General features: G+C 40.4%; 1 protein-coding gene and 1 pseudogene across 4 annotated transcripts in view; both read right to left on the reverse strand.

Moving 5' to 3' along the window:
- Positions 1 to 1,219: 1,219 nt before the first annotated feature.
- On the reverse strand, positions 1,220 to 1,305 carry LOC128593083 (uncharacterized; annotated as a pseudogene).
- A 12,324-nt stretch (positions 1,306 to 13,629) lies between these two features.
- The window catches only part of PPP4R2 (protein phosphatase 4 regulatory subunit 2), a 59,542-nt gene continuing 51,789 nt past the window's right edge, over positions 13,630 to 21,382 (reverse strand). For all 4 annotated transcript variants that reach the window (XM_053599052.1, XM_053599054.1, XM_053599053.1 and 1 more), the window contains 4 exons: positions 20,427 to 20,501; positions 19,922 to 20,065; positions 17,747 to 18,036; positions 13,630 to 17,494 (listed from right to left, as the gene is read on the reverse strand). In XM_053599052.1, the coding sequence (XP_053455027.1) occupies positions 17,169 to 17,494; positions 17,747 to 18,036; positions 19,922 to 20,065; positions 20,427 to 20,501 (835 nt within the window). In that variant the 3' untranslated portion in view covers positions 13,630 to 17,168. The remainder of the gene's footprint in view (positions 17,495 to 17,746; positions 18,037 to 19,921; positions 20,066 to 20,426; positions 20,502 to 21,382) is intronic.

A 21,382-nucleotide genomic window follows, 5' to 3' on the forward strand; every position in this document is an offset into this window, starting at 1 on the left:
CACACACAAGGCGGCCATCTGAGCTTCCAGCACCGGGAAATTGAAATTCTATTCTGCCTTTGCTTTAATGCTCTGTCTCTGTCTCTCAGCTGGCTTTGTTCTGGATGCCTGCTTTAATTCTCACACACCTGAATGTGACTTACCCTGCTTCCCTTTCAGATCTTACTGCCTGTGTTTCCGAATGTTTTTGGCACATTTTGTTGTAAGGCTCTGTGACAGTGCTCCAAAATGTGTCTACATATCTTCTGTTGTGGTTACTTTGAAGTTTGTTGAATTATATTGTTTTGACAGGACTGTCACATCTCAAAACGTGTTGCTGACTAAAAACATATGTGGGACCTTTTTTCCTTTTCTCTCTCTCTTTTTTTTTTTAAAGAAAAACTCCACCGTCATCTTGCAACTAAACATATAGCCACAAGAGGGCACCATGAGGCCGTGCTTCTGCTCTCAAGTAAAGCAGAGGGAAAATTGGGGGACCCGGTGGCGATGGTGCAAAACTCAGAGCCAACACCTTTTTTTTTTTTTGTCTCTACAATGGAGATAATAGTACCCGTTTCTGGGGGTGTGAGGATTAGGAAACTAAATCTAAATCACCTGACACATGATAAATACCGAAATGGCTATACTCATGATTGTTTATTTCACATTCCCAGGCTGTACAACTTGAGGAATACCACTCTTTAGTGTCAATTTTAAAAGAAATGCCTCTGTATTGCTAAGGATTATGATCCCTTTCAAAAGTCCTCAAGAGATGCCAGGAAAGCTTTCAATACACCTCAATCATTGCTGTTTGATTCAGACATTGTGACCACAGAATGGAGGTGTAGTTAAGAACGTCCTTTTAGACTTTGTTGACATCAGCATCAAATCAATGGCTGCAATAAAAGCATCTTCACAAAGCCTTCGAATGAGCTGGGTTTCACAGAACACGCAAAGCCTGTGAGGTGTCCCGTGCGGGGGTTGGAGGGTGGCAGACAGAGACTCAAAAAAACCCACCTCCTGCTTTAAATGAGCCTCTGTCCATCAGAAGGACAGGAGTTTAAGAAAAAATAACAGATACCTCAAGAATTCACTGGAAAATCATATTCACAAATTCTACTTTCAGGTTTCTATTGACCACAAGATAATGTGTCCAAGGCATGTGGTTTGTAAAAGGCTCCATGCCAAATCCATGACTCAACTTGCCAGGATTTGTCTTGGGATTTTTTTTTCCTTTTTCTGTAAGACAGGTAATGTCTTGAGAGAGGTCCCTCTCACACATGAGTGTGAACACCCCATCATCATGCCCATGAACTACATAAGGAGCTTAGATTTTATTAACCAGCACATTTCTGGCTTTTGCTCTGCCAAGCTTCCTGTTTCATCCTCTTGTAGACCTCCTCGTAGGTAAAGAGCGGCTGTTCACTGTAAGACCTGCCTGGGTCTGAGTTTCCTGTGGGAAGAAGAGGTCAAGGGAGGGACAAGAAGTACAAAGGGCAAAGAGGCAAGGAGCACAGAACTTCCTCCCGGCAAGGAAACCTCAGCCTGGGGGCTCTGCCTTTCACCTCTGGGCCAGAGCTCTATCACCTGGCTGCTCCAATGGGGACAGGGTGGCTAGGTCACCTTTCCAGCCTTATAGTAAAGGTAGACAAGGGCAAATTTACTAACAATGGCTTTGGAGTATCAATCAATAGTCTATCAAGGGGCCCTTTCAATGTTTTATTTTTACCAGCTAAAGACACTACCATAGCACCACCAGCTCCGATCTACTGGCCCCATCATTTCTTAGGAGAAAGGGTGTTTTAATACTGCCAAAGGCGCAAAGGCGATCTCAGAGTAATGATGTATCCTACACATCACATCAATTCCGTGATACGAAAAATTTCCCAATCGTTCTTAGTTTTCATGAAGTTCTCAGTGAAAATTTCAGCACCTGTTGGCACCACGGCAGTACTGGGAATGGTGTTGCGGAATGAATGCTGTATGTTCTTAGTGAGATACTTCAGCTCCAACATTACAGAGCCTATGGCCTTTAGAGACTTAATGCAGAAAAATAAACTTTTTCAGATTTGTTCATACAAATAACCATGGAACAAATTTAGTGGATTTTTTTTTTTTGAGACAGAGCCTCAAGCTGTTACCTTGGATAGAATGCCATGGCATCATCATAGCTCACAGCAACCTCCAACTCTTGGGCTCAAGCAATCCTCTTGCCTCAGTTTGTTTCTATTTTTAGTAGAGATGAGGTCTCACTTTTGGCTCAGACTGGTCTCCAACCTGTAAGCTCGAGCAATCCACCTGCCTTGGCCTCCCAGAGTGTTAGGATTACAGGTGTGAGCCATTGCGCCCGGCCAATTTTAGTGGAATCATAGTGCACACATTTATGAGTTGTCATAAATGGAGATGTGCATTACTAGACCACACTCGCCCCATTGTCTCAGTTCCAGATCATGATTAATCAACAGAAAGCAGGTTGGGACCTGAGGGTCCCACTCGTGAATAAGAGGTAGGGGGTCACAGTGGAGAGGAAGGAGATGTCTTCAGGATGGACACCTCTAAGTAGATCACATGACTAGGCAATTTGAATCCTTTCCCCCAAAGATTCTGTGCCTCTCACAAGAAACAATCCCATTCAAAGAAAGAACACAGCCAGGCATGGTGGCTCACACCTGTAATCCCAGCACTCTGCAAGGCCAAGGTGGGTGGACTGCCTGAGCTCAGGAGTTCAAGACCAGCCAAAGTGAGACCCCATCTCTAAAAATAGCCAGGTGTTGTGGTGGGCACTTGTAGTCCCAGCTACTTGGGAGGCTGAAGCAAGAGCATCACTTAAGCCCAAGAGTTTGAGTTTGCTGTGAGCTATGACACCACAGCACTGTACCACAGGGGACAAAGGGAGACTCTGTCTCAAAAAATAAAACAAAGGCTCAGCACCTATGGCTTAAGCGGCTAAGGTGCCAGCCACATAAACCTGAGCTGATGGGTTCAAATCCAGCCCAGGCCCGCCAAACAACAATGATGGCTGCAACCAAAAAATAGCCGGGTGTTGCGGCAGGCGTCTGTAGTCCCAGCTACTTGGGAGGCGGAGGCAGGAGAATCACTTGAGCCCAGGAGTTGGAGGTTGCTGTGAGCTGTGATGCCACAGCACTCTACTCAGGGCGACAGCTTAAGGCTCTGTCTCAAAAAAAAAAAAAAAAAACCCACAAATTGAAAGAGAAAACAGACTTTAAATCTCTTGTCAGTGGTATTCTAGGCTATTCTCCACTGGAGAAACGCCAGGTGTTTTGATTATTGGCAGCAGCCCTCTGAGACTGTTCTTCGGCTACTTTTCCCCTAACTGTGGCTGGGTAGGACCAAGTTAGTCTCAAGTGACTATGAATTTGGAGGACATAGGTATACATTAAAGCAACCACTACTTAGAACACGATCAGCAAACTTTTTTTGTCAAGGGTCAAACTGTTTATAGCTTTGTGGGCCACATGATCACAGCTCTTCAACTCTGCTGTCCCCCTAGCAACAAAGCAGCTTTAGATAATACATTAAAGGATAGGTGTGGCTGTGTTCCAGTAAAACTTTACTATAGATGCTGACATTTAAATTCCATTTTTTTTTGAGACAGATTCTCACTGTGTCACCCTCGGTAGAGTGCTGTGGTGTCACAGCTCACAGCAACCTCAAACTCTTGGGCTTAAGTGATTCTCTTGCCTCAGCCTCCTGAGTAGCTGGGACTACAGGCACCCGCCACAATGCCCGGCAGTTTTTTGGTTGCATTTGTCATTGTTGTTTAGCGGGCCTAGGCCGGGTTCTAACCCACTGGCTTGGGTGCATATGGCTGGCGCTCTGCTCACTGAGCTACAGGTGCCCAATCCAAGACAAGGTTCTTAATAAATTGTATCAGGTAAAAGAAAGACAAACTGAAATCCAAACCTCATCCTACACGTTAGGATGAAAAGAACTCTAAGCAGACTGAATATTAAATGTAAGAAGTAAAATCATATAATTTAAAATGGGAGAATCCATTCTAAAAATAAATCAACATCCACAACCATTGAAAAATTACCCAGGTGTGGTGGCTGTAGTCCCAATTACCCAGGTAGGTGGGGCAGGAGGATCAAGTGAGCATCATGCGGGGTCACTTGATGCATCACAGAAGTGAGCTATGACGATGCTACTTCACTCTAGCCTGTGCAACAGAGGGAGACCTATTTTATTTATTTATTTATTTAGACAGAGCCTCAAGCTCTCGCCCTGGTAGAGTGCTGTAGCATCACAGCTCACAGCAACCTCCAACTCCTGGGCTTAAGCGATTCTCTTGCCTCAGCCTCCTGAGTAGCTGGAACTACAGGCGCCCGCCACAACGCTGGGCTATTTTTTGGTTGTGGTTGTCACTGTTGTTTGGCAGGCCTGGGCTGAGATTCAAACCCACCAGCTCTGGTGTATGTGGCTGGCGCTTTAGCAGCTTGAGCTACAGGCGCCAAGCCGGGAGACCTATTTTAAAAAGAAAAAGAAAAGTCTAAAATTTTCTAGAAACTGTAAAGAAAAAAACAAAAACCCAATTGGAAAATGGGTAAAGAACAAAACTGAGAGACCACACAATACGAGTATCCCTTAAATCGGTGAAAATGACAACATTGTTGGTGAGCCCGTGGGGAACAGGTACCATTACACACAGCTGGTGGAGAACAGAATAACATAACCCCTGAGGAGAACTTGACAGGACCACCCAGAAGACTGATGCACTTACCATTGGACAGGATCTCACTTCTGGGAATCCAGCCTACAGATGCTGCTGTGCGCATATCAAGTAACATATTTACAAGCGTATTCACTACAGCTTTACTGTAGATGGCCAAAGATTGAAAACAAGTGAAGAATACATCCACTGTATGAAGCAGCAGCACCCACAGTGAGAGTGCAGTGAGCAGCAGGGTGTGTTAAGGGAACAAAGCAAGGTGGACAACGTGTTAGTCCGCTACTGCTACTTTTGTGTAGTGTAACAAAAGGAAATAGAACTATATATATATCTTTTCTTTTCTTTTCTTTAAGAGATGGGCTCTTACACCGTTGCCTAGGCCAGAGTGTAGTGGTTATTCCTAGGCACAATCACTGCAGGGACTATAGCCTGAAACTCCTGGGCTCCAGCAATCCTCCTGCCCCAGCCTCCTGAGTAGCTGGCCCTAAGACTAAAAACAAAGAATGATTTATCTTGTTAATTTAACAAACATTGAGCAATGTTCCAGGTGCATATGAACATCCAGGTCGGGGTAAGGGTTGGAGATATGTAAAGAATGTGATAACATGCTCATAAATATGTGTATTTCTACTTTTTTTTTTGAGACAAAGTCTCATTATGTCCCCCTCAGTAGAATGTCGTGGCCTCACAGCTCACAGCAACCTCAAACTCTAGGGCTTAAGTGATTCTCTTGCTTCAGCCTCCCAGGTGGCCGGGACTATAGGGGCCCACCACAACACCTGGCTATTTTTTGTTGTGATTGTCATTGTTGTTTTAGCTGGCCTGCCAGCCTCAGTGTATGTGGAGGGTGCCCTACATACTGAGCTACAGGCACTGCTGATTTCTACATTTTCTTTTTTTTTTAATGTATCTCTGAGGCCACACCTGTAGCTCAGTGGGTAGGGCAAAAAATCAAGTTGATTTTAGCTGGCCTGGGCTGGGTTTGAACTCGCCAGCCTCCGTGTATATGGCCAGTGCAACTGCAACAACAAAAAAATAGTCCAGCACTGTGGTGGGTGCCTGTAGCCCAAGCTACTTGGGAAGCTAAGGCAAGAGAATCACTTAAGCCCAAGAGTTTGAGGTTGCCGTGAGCTGTGACAACACAGCACTCTACCAAGGGCGACATAGGGAGACTGTTTCAAAAAAAAAAAAAAAAAAAGTATCTCTGAATTCCTGCTTTGGTAGAATGGAAAACAATTAAGTTACATTATGAAGAAGCCAAATCTAGTTATTAATTCAAAGTGCATGAGGCTGGGCACAACGGCTCATGCCTATAAATAATCCCAGCATTTTGGAAGGAAAAGACTGGATGGTTACTCTAGGCCAGGAGTTCAAGGTTGCAGGGAGCTAGGATTACAACACTTCATTGCAGCCTGGGTGACAGAGTGAACCTCTGTCTCTAAAACAGAAAGAACGTGCATGAGTATGACAAAGAGAGATCAAAGAATTACACACAATTCAAGATGTAAGTGCTGTCTCCGATTAACAGTCGCTGCCTTAGAGAGAACTGAGTCACTCTGCAAGGGACAGCCACCACACTCAACATAAATTCATTTCAGAGACACTGAATTTGAAATGGAACTACTCTCCCCCAGACTCCTCCCTTCTCTCCTATTTCATTTAGATCCACAGCCCTAACCATCATCTTACATGTATTTTTCCTTGTTTGTCTTTATTTAAACTGCTCCATCCCCAGGGCCAGACTCCTAAGTAGTCCCTTCATAAATATTCGTGGATGAACAAATGTGATCACTGCCTGGGCTGATTGATGGCTCTTTCTGAGATGTTTGACTTCGGAATGCTGGTTTAATCATCCTGGAAATCTGGACACATCTCTGTCCCTGTGGCCACTGCCACTATAGCAGCACATGCAAAGTTGTTCTTTGCTGTGCATTCCCGCTGTTGTCACTCCAACCGAGATGTGTGCTCTGCTGATGCATGTTGAAATTAATCCTCACTGAATACGTCTTTAGAAGGATTACCCTAGAATTCCATATTGTGCCAAAAAGTTAGCAGGTCCTTCTAAAAGTCCAGGGAACAAAGCACAAGGAGTAAATTTGACATTGGTAAGATATTTATCATTGTATGATGACTGAAATTCTGTACTTTCTTGCTAAACAACTAAGAGTTTTGCAGAGCCTAAGAAAGGAAAATACCTACAAACAGATGAAGCTATATTGTTTTATTGCAGAATAACCCATCACAAGCCAAAGCAATGCAAACAATGGGAAAACAGCAAAATTTCTCAGTGGAAATAAAAACGGTCAAGTCAGGAGAGACAGTTGTGACTGGTCCCTGCGTTGTGAAGGAATATCACCAAGGTATATGTCCTACATCAGTGGGTGGCTTATTTTCCTACTTTACATAAAATGATGATGTGCCTTACTATCTTAGATGGCTTGGAATATAGTATATGGTTTGCCTCCCAGATAATGCCTCATCTTCACCTCCACTGTGTATCCCTAGGGGCAAGGGTGCCTATTTCACACATTACTTAATAATTTTTTTTTTTTTTTTAGAGACAGAGTCTCACTTTATGGCCCTCGGTAGAGTGTCTTAGAGTCACAGCTCACAGCAACCTCCAGCTCCTGGGTTTAGGCAATTCTCCTGCCCTCAGCCTCCTGAGTAGCTGGGACTACAGGCGCCCGCCACAACACCTGGCTATTTTTTTGTTGCAGTTTGGCAGGGGCCAGGTTCAAATCCGCCACTCTTGGTATATGGGGCCAGCGCCCTACCCACTGAGCCACAGGTGCTGCACTACCTAATAATTCTTTAATGATCACTTTATTGGCTTGCTTTTTATGGGGGTGATTTTTTAAATTTTATTATTATTTTTTGAGACAGTCTATGTTGCTCTCGATAGAGTGCCGTGGTGCTGCAGCTCACAGCAACCTCAACTTCTTGGGACTTAAGTGAGTCTTTTGCCTCAGCCTCCCAAGTAGCTAGTACGACAGGCGCCTGCCACAATGCCTGGCTATTTTTTTGTTGCAGTTGTCGTTGTCTAGCAGACCTATGCCAGGTTCGAACCTGCCAGCCCCAGTGTATGTGGCTAGCGCCCTAACCACTGAGCTATGGGCAATGAGCCAGGGGGGTGATATTAAATATCTCAATACCTCTAGTCCTCACTCTGCAGGCAACTGCTTTTACCAGTGGGCACAATGTTCAAGGATCTTGGAGCCAGATTCCCTGGGTTTGAATCCCAGGTCTGGCATTTCTTTGCTGTGTGATTTCTGTACATCTCCAAGACAGAGGTTGAGGTACCTACCTCATAGGGCTGTTAGGAGGATTAGCTATTAGAAGTGCCTGGCAGCTAGGAAGCCCTAAAAACAGAGGAGTTCCAAAAGTGGCATTTTACAGAAATATCTTGTATCTTTCCGGAGATAATGGTATACCCTTGCTTGAATTGAGCAAATAATGGCAAGTCGAAATACCCTGTTTCCCAGAAAATAAGACAGTGTCTTATATTAAGGTGTGCTCCCAAAAATGCGCTAGGTCTTATTTTCAGGGGACGTCTTATCTTTCCTGTGAGTAGGTCTTATTTTCGGAGGATGTCTTATTTTCGGGGAAACAGGGCACTACCATAAGGTCACTTAAAGGGGGCCTGGTTAAATAAATAAATGGTGGTTCATCCATACACTAGAAGAGTCTGCAGCTGTTAAAATGACGGGAGCTGCTTTCTAGATACTGATCAGCAAGTCATCACAAAAAATCTATTTAATAAGAAAAAAAGACCAAGTTTATCTCAATGGGTGCACATGAATTCAGTATGGAAAGGGAGCCACAGAGAGGGAGCAATGGCTGCAATCGCGCTTGGAAGAGTATACCATTCTCTCTGGAAAGATACAGCACATCTCTGTAATTGCCGTGTTTTGAACTCATCTGTGTTTACAGCTTACTAGCTGTCACTTTTCTAATGGCTAATTCTCCTAACAGCCCTTTGAGGTATGTTACAGTTATATAGAAATCACAGAGCCAGGGCTGAGGTTCAAATCCAGGGAATCTGGTTCCAAGATCCTTGCTGCAGAGCACTTTGTCCTCTGGTAAGAGCACCTGCCTACAGGGTGAGGCAGAGAAAGGAAGGGTGGGGAGACAGAAACAGTCTGGTATACATCCTTTTGTTCTATTTGAATTGTTGCCAGGTGTATATTATCTAACTTTAAAAATAAATTTAAAAAACAGATATTCAAAATGCCTAGTTGGAAAAACATGGGCAATCCATTTAGAAAGATTAGGTGAAGCCAGATGATGAAGCACACGGAGTGTGAAACCATGAGCTGGGGTGTGCCGTGGATGATATGGAGGCGTTTCGATGAGCAAGTCGAAGTGGTGCTGAGAATTTTGGTACCTGGAATAGCTTCGTCTCCACTGTCCACTCCTCAGCGCCACCACACCCTAATTCTGCAAGCCTTCCAAGACTAGGCAGCTCCTACGCATACTGGGCTCTGGAGTCCGAGGCCCGGACTTTCACATTACCTTCTTTCCAAGGGTCCAGGGGCAAGTTGCCTTTCTTTACCTCAAATATCCACAAAATGAGAATATTAACCCCCTTGCGGTTGATAGGAAGGTTGAATGAAGTAATGCATGACATATTAAGGATAAAGTGAGCCTCCAACTGGGGCTTGCTGGTATTGTCCTGGCATGATGAGGACACTGAAACCTGACTTTGATAGCAATAAAACCCTTCATGAGTATTTTTTCCTCTCGTCCCTCTAGGTCTCTCCTTCCTTAAAAAAAAAAAAAAAATCAAGTTCTGGACTAGATCTAGCTTTATATCCATACTTACTTAATTCTCCCAACAATCCTATAAAGTAGATATTACCTGCATTTTATAAAAGGAGAAACTAAGACTCAAAGAAATACTGTGCCTTACGTAACTAGATGCCTCAGCTGGGGATGTCGAAGCTGTGACTTAACCCATCTCATTCCAACTCCTGTGCCTCTCTGCCCATTACACCACACTACCTCCCCAACTGTCCTGCTCCCTCTAAGGCCAAGCTGAGCCCCACCTCACCCAAGAAGCCTTCTCAGATGGCCACAACTGCACTAACATGACTCTCCTGTGCATCTCAAGTCACATGCCACCTTTAGCTAAAAACTCAAATTGTTTATTGTTTTTCTGGTGACTGAAATCCTTGAAGATCAAAATCAAACCAAGTCTACTCTGTTGGCCCCTCAAAATATACAGCAACTCATAAAAGTTGCCACCTAACTAGAAACCAGTGCTTGCATGGTCCCTGCATCTGTATGTTGTGGGTACCTCTTCAGACCTCCATTTGTTGGCATAGATGAAATTGAATAACCATAATTACCATGAAATTCAAAATAAATACACAAACACCTAGAATTCTTCCTGTGCTCTATTATTCTTTAGAAAAAACTTATGAAAGGACGGTGCCTGTGGCTGCCATTCCAGGTATTGAGTAGGGCAGTGGCCCCATACCGGAGGTGGCGGATTCAAACCCAGCCCCAGCCAAAAACTGCAAAGAAAAAAAATACTTACGAAATATACTGTAAATATATTTATCCCCGGCTTGGTGCCCATAGCTCAGTGAATATGGCGCCAGCCACATACACTGAGGCTTGCGGGTTCAAGTCCAGCCTGAGCCTGCTAAACAACGATAACTACAACCAAAATATAGCCGGGCGTTGTGGGGGGGCACCTGTAGTCCCAGCTACTTGGGCGGCTGAGGCAAGAAAATCGCTTAAGCCCAAGAGTCTGAGGTTGCTGTTCTAAGGTTGCTGCGAGCTGTAAGCCATAGCACTCTACCATGGCAGCTTGAGACTGTATAAATCAAATAAAATAAAAATTAAAAATAAAAAAAATACATATATATATGTACTTTATCCCCACTTCCTACGTCTGGATACACTTGTAATTCTGAATATAAGAATGAAGCATCATGATAAGACTGTAAATTCTCCTGCACTTTCAATCAGCAAATATTGAGCCGTATTTAGTAAAGTTAAATCCCTGACTTTTAAAAAACTTCTTTGGCGAGCTGCTGGATCCTCCCTGACACACTTCCACCTGCCAAATCCTCTCACTGTCACTATAGGAGACGCATTCTTTGACAAACCCACAAACTGGCCGACATTTTTTCAATAGAAACATCACAACTGCTACACTTAAACTATACTACACCCACATTGGAGACTGAACAACTTTTTCTCTTTTTTTTTGAGACAAGAATCTTATTTTGTTGCCTCGCTAGAGTGCTGTGGTGTCATAGTTCCCAGCAACCTCAAACTCTTGGGCTCAAGTGATTCTCTTGCCTCAGTCTCCCAAGTAGCTGGGATTACAAGTGTCTACCTGAACACTTGGCTATTCTTTTTTTTTTGGTTTTTGGCAGGGGCTGGGTTTGAACCCGCCACCTCCAGCATATGGGACCGGCGCCCTACTCCTTGAGCCACAGGCGCTGCCCCACTTGGCTATTCTTAAAGAGACAAGTCTCAACACTTGCTCAGGCTGGTCTCAAACTCCCCAGCTCAAGCCATCTGCCTGCCTCCCCTCCCAGACTGCTAGGATTATGAGCATGAACCACCACACCTGGCCTAAACAACTTCTTATATAATGGCCTGAAAGTTAGCTACATTTTAAATAACTGACAGGGGGCAGCACCTGTGGCTCGTAGGGCTCTGGCCCCATATAGCCCCATATACCTAGGGTGGCGGGTTCAAGCCCAGCCTCGGCCAAACTGCAACAAGCAATAGCTGGGCGTTGTGGCGGGCACCTGTCCCAGCTACTCAGGAGGCTGAGGCAAGAGAATCGCCTAAGCCCAAGAGCTGGAGGTCCTGTGAGCTGTGACGCCATAGCACTCTACCGAGAGTGACAAAGTGAGACTCTCTCTAAAAAAAAAAATAAAAATAAAAATAAATTTACATGAGAAACTGTTATTCTCAATTCCAAACAAGTGACTTAATTTTAGCCACCCATCCAGGTTGAAAGCAGGAAATTGTGTGCATTCCTAAATGCACAATACCCTTCCATTGCACTGCATGCATAACGGTAAAAAAAGTTTTGATCCAAAATGAAGGCAGAATGATAAAACTGTTATTTATCTCCAAATTCTCAACATTTAAGCAGAATTAAAAGCCCCCAAAGCCTACTCAACTGCAAAAAATTTCTTGATGCAAGTTATCATTGACCTAACACCAAATCCCATTATACCAGGCCCAAAGCAGGACTTGAGTAGTTTAAGGACACACTTCCCACTTGAAGAAGCTATCCTCTATCAGATGAGGTGTCATATTTTCTATAGTTCATCCCAACAACGGAGGAATCTGTCCATTTCCTGATGATACACAATCCAATGCCCACTGATTTCCTGTCAAGAACATCCAACATGTACTACTTCCAAATCCATAAACCTGGCAGCAGAGAAAAGCTTCAAGGTTGAACCAAAGTGGGCGAACTTAGGAATCCAAAGGGGATTTTGTAATCACTAACCATGCAGCCCACTTGCATTCAATTTTGTTACCACTTGCCAAGTAAGAGGCTAGCTAGCCTGTGAGGTTACAAAGGTGAGCTAAACAGTAGTGCTTACAGACCAGTAAATAGGGATTGCCAACATTTTTGTATGTTAGTTTTAAAAAATGCATTATTTGGAGGAAGAAAGACCCTGAAACTTTACAAGTAAACCCAACAACCACAAACTCCATTGCTAAATTTTAAACTAAAATTACTGTTCTAGGCCGGGCACGGTGGCTCATGCCTGTAATCCTAGCAACTTTGGGAGGCTCAGATGGCTGGTCGCCTGAGACCAGCCTAAGAGCGAAACTCCATCCCTACTAACAATAGAAAAAGTAGCTAGGCCTTGTGACAGGTGCCTACAGTTCCAGCTACATGGGAGGCTGAGGCAAAAGGACTACTCGAACCCAGGAGCTTGAGGATGCTGTGAGCTATGCCACAGCACTCTACTGGGATGACTGAGATTTTGTCTCAAATAAATAAATAAAATACACTGATCTAAAACTGCTAGAAGGGAGTAGTTATACTCTTCATTTTAGAAAAAGTAGCCAGAGGGGCGGCGCCTGTGGCTCAGTGAGTAGGGCGCCATCCCCATATGCTGAGAGTGGCGGGTTCAAACCCAGCCCCGGCCAAAACTGCAACCAAAAAATAGCTGGGCGTTGTGGCGGGCGCCTGTAGTCCCAGCTGCTCGGGAGGCTGAGGCAGGAGAATCGCGTAAGCCCAAGAGTTAAGAGGTTGCTGTGAGCCGTGTGACGCCACGGCACTCCAACTGAGGGCGGTACAGTGAGACTCTGTCTCTACAAAAAAAAAAAAAGAAAAAGTAGCCAGAGATCACGTTATTATTTCCAGAACGAGAACCAGTCTTCCTATGTTTAGCCCAAAACTGTATTCATTATACTATTTAGTAAATAAAATTCAGTAGAGAAAAGCCACAGAGATAAACAAGAATGAGAGGCTGAAACTCAAAAATAATAAGGTCAGAAAGAAGCTGACAAGCACTCCATCTCCTCCAAGTTTAGAGCCAATAACATGAACAAAGACACAGGAATCTAGATTTGAAGACGCAATCCTCCTCTTCACTTTGGGTAATTCTACATTTCTTACCATGCAGTTGTCTGAAAGAAGGATTTCTAAAATAATTCTAACACAAATACCATAGACTGTGCCATGAAGGCTAGTGCCCAATTACACCAATGGAGAAATTTTTACTTAAGTCTAAACTTCAGATTTTTGTCAGAAATCAGTCTTGAGGTGCTCGGCAAAGAACCACAACTCAACTCAGCCTCCCTGCTCTAACACTCCATTACCTCTTAGGAAATAGCCCAATAAAGCCACCCATTGTTTCCTCCGTGTAGATCTGAAAATGCTAGGGGATCCTTGCTTTCTGAGGTAGGCAGGGAGAGAGGGTGAACCATTATGGCAAATAAAGTAATTCCACACATGAAGATAATTCTTCTAATTTATATTTTATTGCATTATGAAAATAATACATTTATTTGGCAAAGTAATCTAGGCTCCAAGTTGAAATAAAATTCTGAAGTGTACTGATCATTTTTTTAATGTGAAATAGTAGATGTATTCTAACCAATACATACTATCATTCTTATTAGGCCAATAACCCAGTAAACCTAATTTTAATGATTCCATATGAAATTACAAGGTGTTTTTTGCATTCATCCATTTTATGATTAGCACAAATCTCAAGAGAACTGACCTTCATCTTATCAAAACCAATGTATTCAAGAAACTCCTGTTCAGAAGACAATTGGAAACACTACCAAAATTTTTATTTCCTTTGGTTCTACAAGTTGCATTTTCATCCTTACCACAAGTTACATTTTTCATAATCAAACATTATAGCAGCTTTAGATTCTGCCCAAGTACCTTTATAAGTAAACTAGTATATTACATTTACATTATTTGAAAAATTGCTGATTTTACAAATGCAAAAATGCATAAATACATGCCTATCTACACCAGCAAAATAAAATACTCTAAACTTCAATTTTAACAGGCCACATCTGCTGGCCCAGGATTTTTGAGGTGCCTTTTCCCAGCCAGAGGGTTATGGCTCCCTACGCAGCAATCCCACTGCTCCAGAAACACTTTTGAAAGGTGTAGTTACAATCAACCCTAAGCAGATTAAACTGATCTAATAATCAACATTCAAAGCGTGACATTTTCACTACTTACTTCTGGTCTGCTACATTTTCAGACTGAAAGATAAATTTTTTTTACAAATTCACGACGATAATGTTTTCATTTTTAAAAGGGAAAAGTGCTAAAAAAAATATTACATATATTCTCAATTTCCTCATCAGCATCTTCCAATTCTTTTTACATGTTGGGTTACAGTCTAGAGTTAACGGGTAAGCAATCTGCTCAAGGTTAAAACCAAAGTATCTTTAATCATCGAGGTCTTGATTCTTAAATGATTTTTTAACAGGACGTCGCTTGATGTGTGTTAGTAAAGCATACCTAAAATTAGCCTTTTAAAAGATCACAAATCATTTACTATTAAACAGACATCTTCATTAACCAAAGTCCTTGTTAAGTGTACCTTTGCATATTTGTGGTAATTTACTTCCGAATGGCATTATCTAAACCCAGCTGAACAAGGCTTCCCAATTTAACTACAGTATTCCACCTACCCTAAAGATATTCCATGAGCACTCTACAATTATCTGTATAAACAGCAACAAGTTTGATCTATGATCAACATATGAATATCTAATAAATATTAAAACTAATAAACTATAGATTAAAATGTAGGTCTCTCATAGAGTTAAGTGATGTCATTTTGGTATATTCACCATTATTGTACTTTATTTAATAAAGAAATAGATTTGCCCTTGCAAAAATAGCAATTGCAAGTTTACAAATAAATCCACAGACCTTAAAAGTCATGATGCTAAACTAAGACTTTAACTTAAAAACCAAAACAAGTAAACTGATTTGTCTACAAATGGTCCATGGCACTACAATTAAAACAAAAAATATCAAAAAGTCACAGGATCTTAAATAGGTTTATTGACAATAATTTCATAAATATTCTAAAGAAAATTTCAGTTTCTAAACTTAAAATGTTTAAAATCTGTTCTCATTGGCAGAACATCCCTCAACAAAGTAAAATAGGACACTACAAATAAATGTCACATTTAAAAATCGCTTCATTTTTACTTTTTTTATTTTGCCAAAAAAAAAAAAAATTCAAAAATTTGCAATATTTGATTTCTCTCCCCTCTTGGATATAGTAAATCAATTTTTAGTTTTTATCCCAACTATTAAGACATATTCATTCATAAATATATCATCTACCTACTGTGAACCTGACAGTCAGTAAGTAGTATATTAACCCTGCAAACATAAACACGGAGCCAAATCATTTAGGTGTTTTTAGTCATAGTAATTTAAGTAGTCAAAATGCAAAACTTGTGGTTGCCCACCCCCACACCCAGAAGCATATGATACAGTGTCAGAAACTGTTTGCATCAGTTTTATAAATTCATCTGTGTACTTCAGGTATCTGAAACTAAAAAGGGATTCTTTTATATTTTGATAAAAATGTACTCAAATATTTCATAACATTAATATTTATTGCTTTATATGAATACTGTATTGAAAGCCCAAGCATTCAGTTTACACACAGAAATTATACAATTATATACCGCTTCACAAAGGCAGCGAACACATTACATTCTACAAAATCTACCTTACAGAAATTTAAAAATTCTAAATATCAAAAGGTACAGCTGAAGAAACAGGTATAAATTTGGCAGCCAGTAATTTTGACAGGGAAGTTGCAGCTTGCATGACTTTAAATATGTGGATTTGAAAATATTGAGTTTAGAGTAACCATTGTGCTTTGTGTTGATCTGAAAAATATAACACTGGCTGTCGAAGAAGCATGTTCAAAAATATTTAATTCACTTCAAAATGTTATACAAATTATGGTGGTTTCTATGCACCCCTAAAGCTTCAGTCATTTAGCTCAGGTACATTACTAAAGTAATATATTAATTCTTCCAGTAGACTGGTGTTTCATACCATTGACATTTGCATACGCTAGAATAATTTAGAAAAAAATGTGTAATATTCACAATGTTCAGAAAAGCAAGCAAAAAGTCAAGGAACCGGCAAGGTTCTTCTGAGATGGTCTCATATCAGCTTCATAAGCATTCATTCTACAAAATAATAAGCTAATGTTTGAACACAATTTCCAAGATAAAGCACGTTTTCTCATAAATAATGAAGTCTTTTTTCTCAGGCACCTCAGAAGTTATACAAAAGAATTTCAGTTTGAACAGATCTCTTGGAATGTGTTTAACCTGGTATTTCAACAGACTTAAGATTTCCAGGGTTTCACTAGGGCCAGATTTTATTTCAATTACTCAGAAGAGAAAGAAAATGTCTTCTGAAAGAGGTGAACTTAATCATTACCAATAGAAAAAGTATCCATTGTATTCATCTCTTATAGAAACAGAAAAATATAACATTTCCCCCCTTAGAATATTATATATATATGTATATATGACGTAAAGTTCCCTTGTACACAAACAATAAAATCTGGAAACCAGCATGAAACCCTATAATTCACATGTTAAAATGCTGAAACTATGACTGAAATATGAAAATTGCTAGAGCTGTCAGAAAGAGACAAGACAAAAAAGTTTTCTTGCATATGTTTAAACTAAATGTGATAATCCCAAAAAATTTTCAAAATTATAATTATTACTTTCCAGTTTAAAAACTTTAATTCTAAATTAAAAAAAAAAAAATCTATACACAAACCACTGATTTGACCAAACCAAAAAGAAGTCAGCGGTAAGCAGGACCCAGAGGAGCTGATATTCACAGTTCTTACATGTCCAACTCTTTATTTTACACCCTGCTTCTCTTGTAAAACTAAGGTCCACTTTTACAGAAAAGTTTTATACAGTGTTAAAACCAGAACTGTATGTAAAATACTGCATCTAAAATGTTTCTAAATAGTTAGTCTTGTTCCATTGGTTCATCTGTGACTTCTGTAGCTTCATCATCATTTTCGATGGATGATTCTGAAAAAATCTCTCCAGTTTTACTGGAATTGGATCCTATTAATTCTTCTGTTTCATGGCAGTCAGAAGAACTACTACTTACAGGGCCTGTGTTTTCACTACCTTCAGAATGTAGTAAATCTTTCTCAGCTTCAGACAGATCAGATTCCTCCGTTTGATTATTTTCCTCAGAAGTCTCTTCATTCACAGTTAAGGCATCATCAGACTCTTTTTCTTGATTTTTTCTTTCAGGAATCATTTCTCTTGATGTCATAAAAGACTCTAAAAATAAGCAAATGTTGTTGTAGTTAAATTTTATTTTCAAAATACCGCCACAGTTAAGTTTCATGAATTCTGATATTCTATAGTTCAAATCATATCCCCTGAAATTCTGCAGCAACTACATACAGGTGGGAGAAAAGCCCAACATCAGCATTATAAGCTCCATTATGTTAAATTCTTTCACGAAAAAAATGAAGTACAAGAATTTGAGGATCTCCTTACTCCACCCTTTTACAGATGGTCTCTAAATACCTTCTTCTTCGTCTTCATCCTCTTCTTCATCGTCTTCTGTACAACGCTGTCTGGTACAACTACTTTCTTTGTCTTTATCCTGAGATGAAGATGATGTTTCTGTTTCTTCTACCGTAACTGAGGAACTTTCCCCGGCAGTTGTTTGACTGGCCATTTCTCTGACTTCACTTTCTTTGTCAAATCTGAGTCTTTTTACCTCATGCCCCTCAGCTTCCACAGCATCTTCATCTGGATGTTTATTTTTTATAGGGCTCAATGAGGAAACTTCTGATTCAGATGTCGAAAAGTCACTGTAAATGTTTTTTAAAGTATCATTAATAACATTGCCTCATCTTCTACATTTTCATTTTAAGGTATAATACTTCTAAAATTCTATTTTAGTGTCAAATTATGACATCTATGATCAAAGAAAAACACAAGAGAACAATTTTAAGACAAACTAAACTGTTTTCCAAGTAGGACCTAGTCGCAGGTTACACTGACATTTCTGTGCAATTCTACAGTTAATTTGAATATTCTCCAGTAAGAAAACTACAAGTTTTTCATGTAAACATAGTCTTTTAAGTCCTCTTATTGATATAGAAAATTTGGAATAAAATGGGGTAAGAGAAAGACTAGAGAGGAATGTGTCAAATGGTTTAAAAAAAAAAAAAAAAAGACTAGAGAGGAGGTGGAATATACCTTTGCCATTGTTTTAATGCTTTATACTTTAGTATATAATTAAAAACCAAAAAAGCAAAATCATGGCACAAAATGAAATGAACACACAGAATACAGAACTTGTGGAATAAACCAAAGCAGACAAGAACTAAGAATTGTCTCGCTGGAGCTGTCGATGACTTAATACAAACACATTTTCTACTTAGCCATTCTTTTTTTTTTTTTTTTCCAGCTTGCTTGTTCATTCTTCGTTTGAAGTTTTTTTTTTTTTTTTTTTACTGTTCTTCCTTTGGCAATTCTCTTTCCCTTTGCCTCCCCAGTAGCTGGGATTACAGACGCCCACCACAACGTCCGGCTGTTTTGATGTTAGTACAGACGGGGTTTCACTGGCTCACTCCTGCGCATACTGGCATACCGTCTCCAACCTCAGAGCTCAGGCAATCCACCCGCCTTGGCCTCCCACAGTGCTGGGACTACAGGTGTGAGCCACCACGCCTGGCCTACTTAGCCATTCTTGAGAAGGAAGAACAGGGAGGATTTCTGACTCTATCCTCAGCAAATGACACAGGTTAGAAAGCAAATGAAGTTGCTTGCCAGTTATCTTGATATAAACTTCATTCTTTCTCCATGTTCCCAGCTAAGACATCAGTACCCTGACTTATTCTGTGCAAAATTCAAGGTCTACAGAGGTGAAGTCTGATAAACCTGTATGTCGACTAGCAAATTTTTTTTTTGCAGTTTATGGCCAGGGCTGGGTTTGAACCCACCACCTCCGGCATATGGGGCCGGCACCCTACTCCTTTGAGCCACAGGTGCCGCCCAAAGTATATTTTGACAGCAAAGAAAATAAAGGCAATGCAAAAAGTAGTTTTTAAAAAGTGAAAATTTGGAATAAAAGGGTTTTTTTCTAACTACAATGAGAAACTATTCCCAAATCTCAAATCACTTATAAAAATCTTCTCTCTTTTAAGTAACTCACAAATAAATTTAAAAATACCACAATTCCTTTAGGTTCTTTAAATCCTATTTAAACAATCTTTCTAGATTAGCAGATTTTAAAGTCTGTTCTACATCCATCCTCTGCTAAAGCTGTAAACAGAAGCTACAGTCCCTACAGACCACATAAAAACCTTGTTCTATCTCTCAGGATAGTATATTATAAATATCCTATCCTTTAAAAATCATATTTTTTCAAAAGTTTATCTATGATAAACTTTTCTTTTTTTAATCATATATCTCTTAAAAATAGTTTATCTATGGTATGTCAAGAAACATTATTTTAGTATCTCATTTATATCTACAATAAATAATGAATGTTAAAAATCATTGACACCGGCAGTGCCTGTGGCTCAAAGGAGTAGGGTGCCAGCCCCAGATGCCAGAGGTGGCAGTTTCAAACCCAGCCCCGGCCAAAAACTGCAAAAAAAAAAATTAATAATAATAATAGACACATGTTAACTTTTTATGAAAACTTTTTTTGTTGTTGTTGTTTTTTAATATAAAACACATACAAACCTGTGATTTTTCTCTTCATTTGGCTGTAAGTTTGACTCTTTGCTGTCTGTGCTCTCAGGTAAACCATTTGTTGTCATGGGGGCTGACAAACAAACCTTTGGTCTGTTAAGTGGCCTGGGTGTTCCAGGCCCATTTATATTAGACCTATAATAAAATAAATGAACATCATTTTCCACCTTTGTAAAAAGTCATCATATGTCCCATAGTATGTTTATATGAACATGTCACATTAAGTATTCCCTGTATTTGTTTTCAGATCCATACCTTACAACTTAATTGTGTGGTATACCTTTTATCTTCCATAAATGCACAGTATTTAGAAAGTACATTAAGCCTGCTACTCAAGATCAGGAAAATGCACACTCTTTGGATATTAAGAATCTGGCTCGGTGCCCATAGCACAGTGGTTACGGCGCCAGCCACATAACACCAAAGCTGGCAGGTTAGAACCCAGTCCAGGCCAGCTAAACAACGACAACTGGATATTAAGAATCAATAACTTCACCTCTCAGTGTAGCTTGGTGAACTGCCAGGAAACATAACACCATTCATTCGATTTAAACTATTAGAACTGTTTTTCCTATAAAAAGAAAAGAAAATACACTCGTGAGTGGTTTAATTCTTTAATTCTGGTAAGAATCATGGGTCTAAAAGATACTTTGTAAGATGTTACTTCACAGATTCAAAACAAAAACTACTATTAACATAAACACACTATAAGAAAAAAGTCTTTCCATCAACATGACTTGACTGCACTTTACAATCTCTACCAAAATACCTCACATTCACTAGCAAAACATCATAGCACATAATAAAAAGAAAAAAAAATTTTTTTAAACAGAGTCTTATTTTGTCACCCTTGGGAGAGTGCTGTGGCATCATAGCTCACAGCCAACATCAGTCTCTTGGGTTCAAGCAACTGTCCTGCCTCAGTCTCCCAAGTAGCTGGGACTACAGGCACCTGCCACAACACCTGGCTATTTTAGAGACAGGGTTGGTCTCAAATTCCTACGCTCACACAATTCACCTCGGCCTCCCAGAGTGCTAGGATTATAGGCATGAGCCACCGCACCCAGCCAACAATTCTTTTTTAAATCATGTATTTTTAAAAAAGTTTATCTATAATGTCAAGAAATATTATTTTTAGTATCTCATTTACTAATACAAATATATTCTTGAGAAAGTTCTAGAAACAAATTCACTGTTGTTGCTTTCTTACGAAAGGAGAAGCAACGTAACCCTAAATCAATGGATCTTGACAGAGGACAACCCCTTCTCCCTGCCTGCCCTTCATATCCCAGAGAACATTTGGCAATGCCTACAGATACTTGGAGGCATGTAACTCTACTGGCATCAGTGGGGAGAGGCCAGGGACACTGTTAAACCTTTATAATACCTAGGATCTCCACACACAAGAAGGAATTATTTTCAGTAGTATTAAGACTAAGAAACAGTGCCCAA

The sequence above is a fragment of the Nycticebus coucang genome, chromosome 8, assembly GCF_027406575.1.
Source record: "Nycticebus coucang isolate mNycCou1 chromosome 8, mNycCou1.pri, whole genome shotgun sequence".
NCBI lineage: Eukaryota > Metazoa > Chordata > Mammalia > Primates > Lorisidae > Nycticebus > Nycticebus coucang.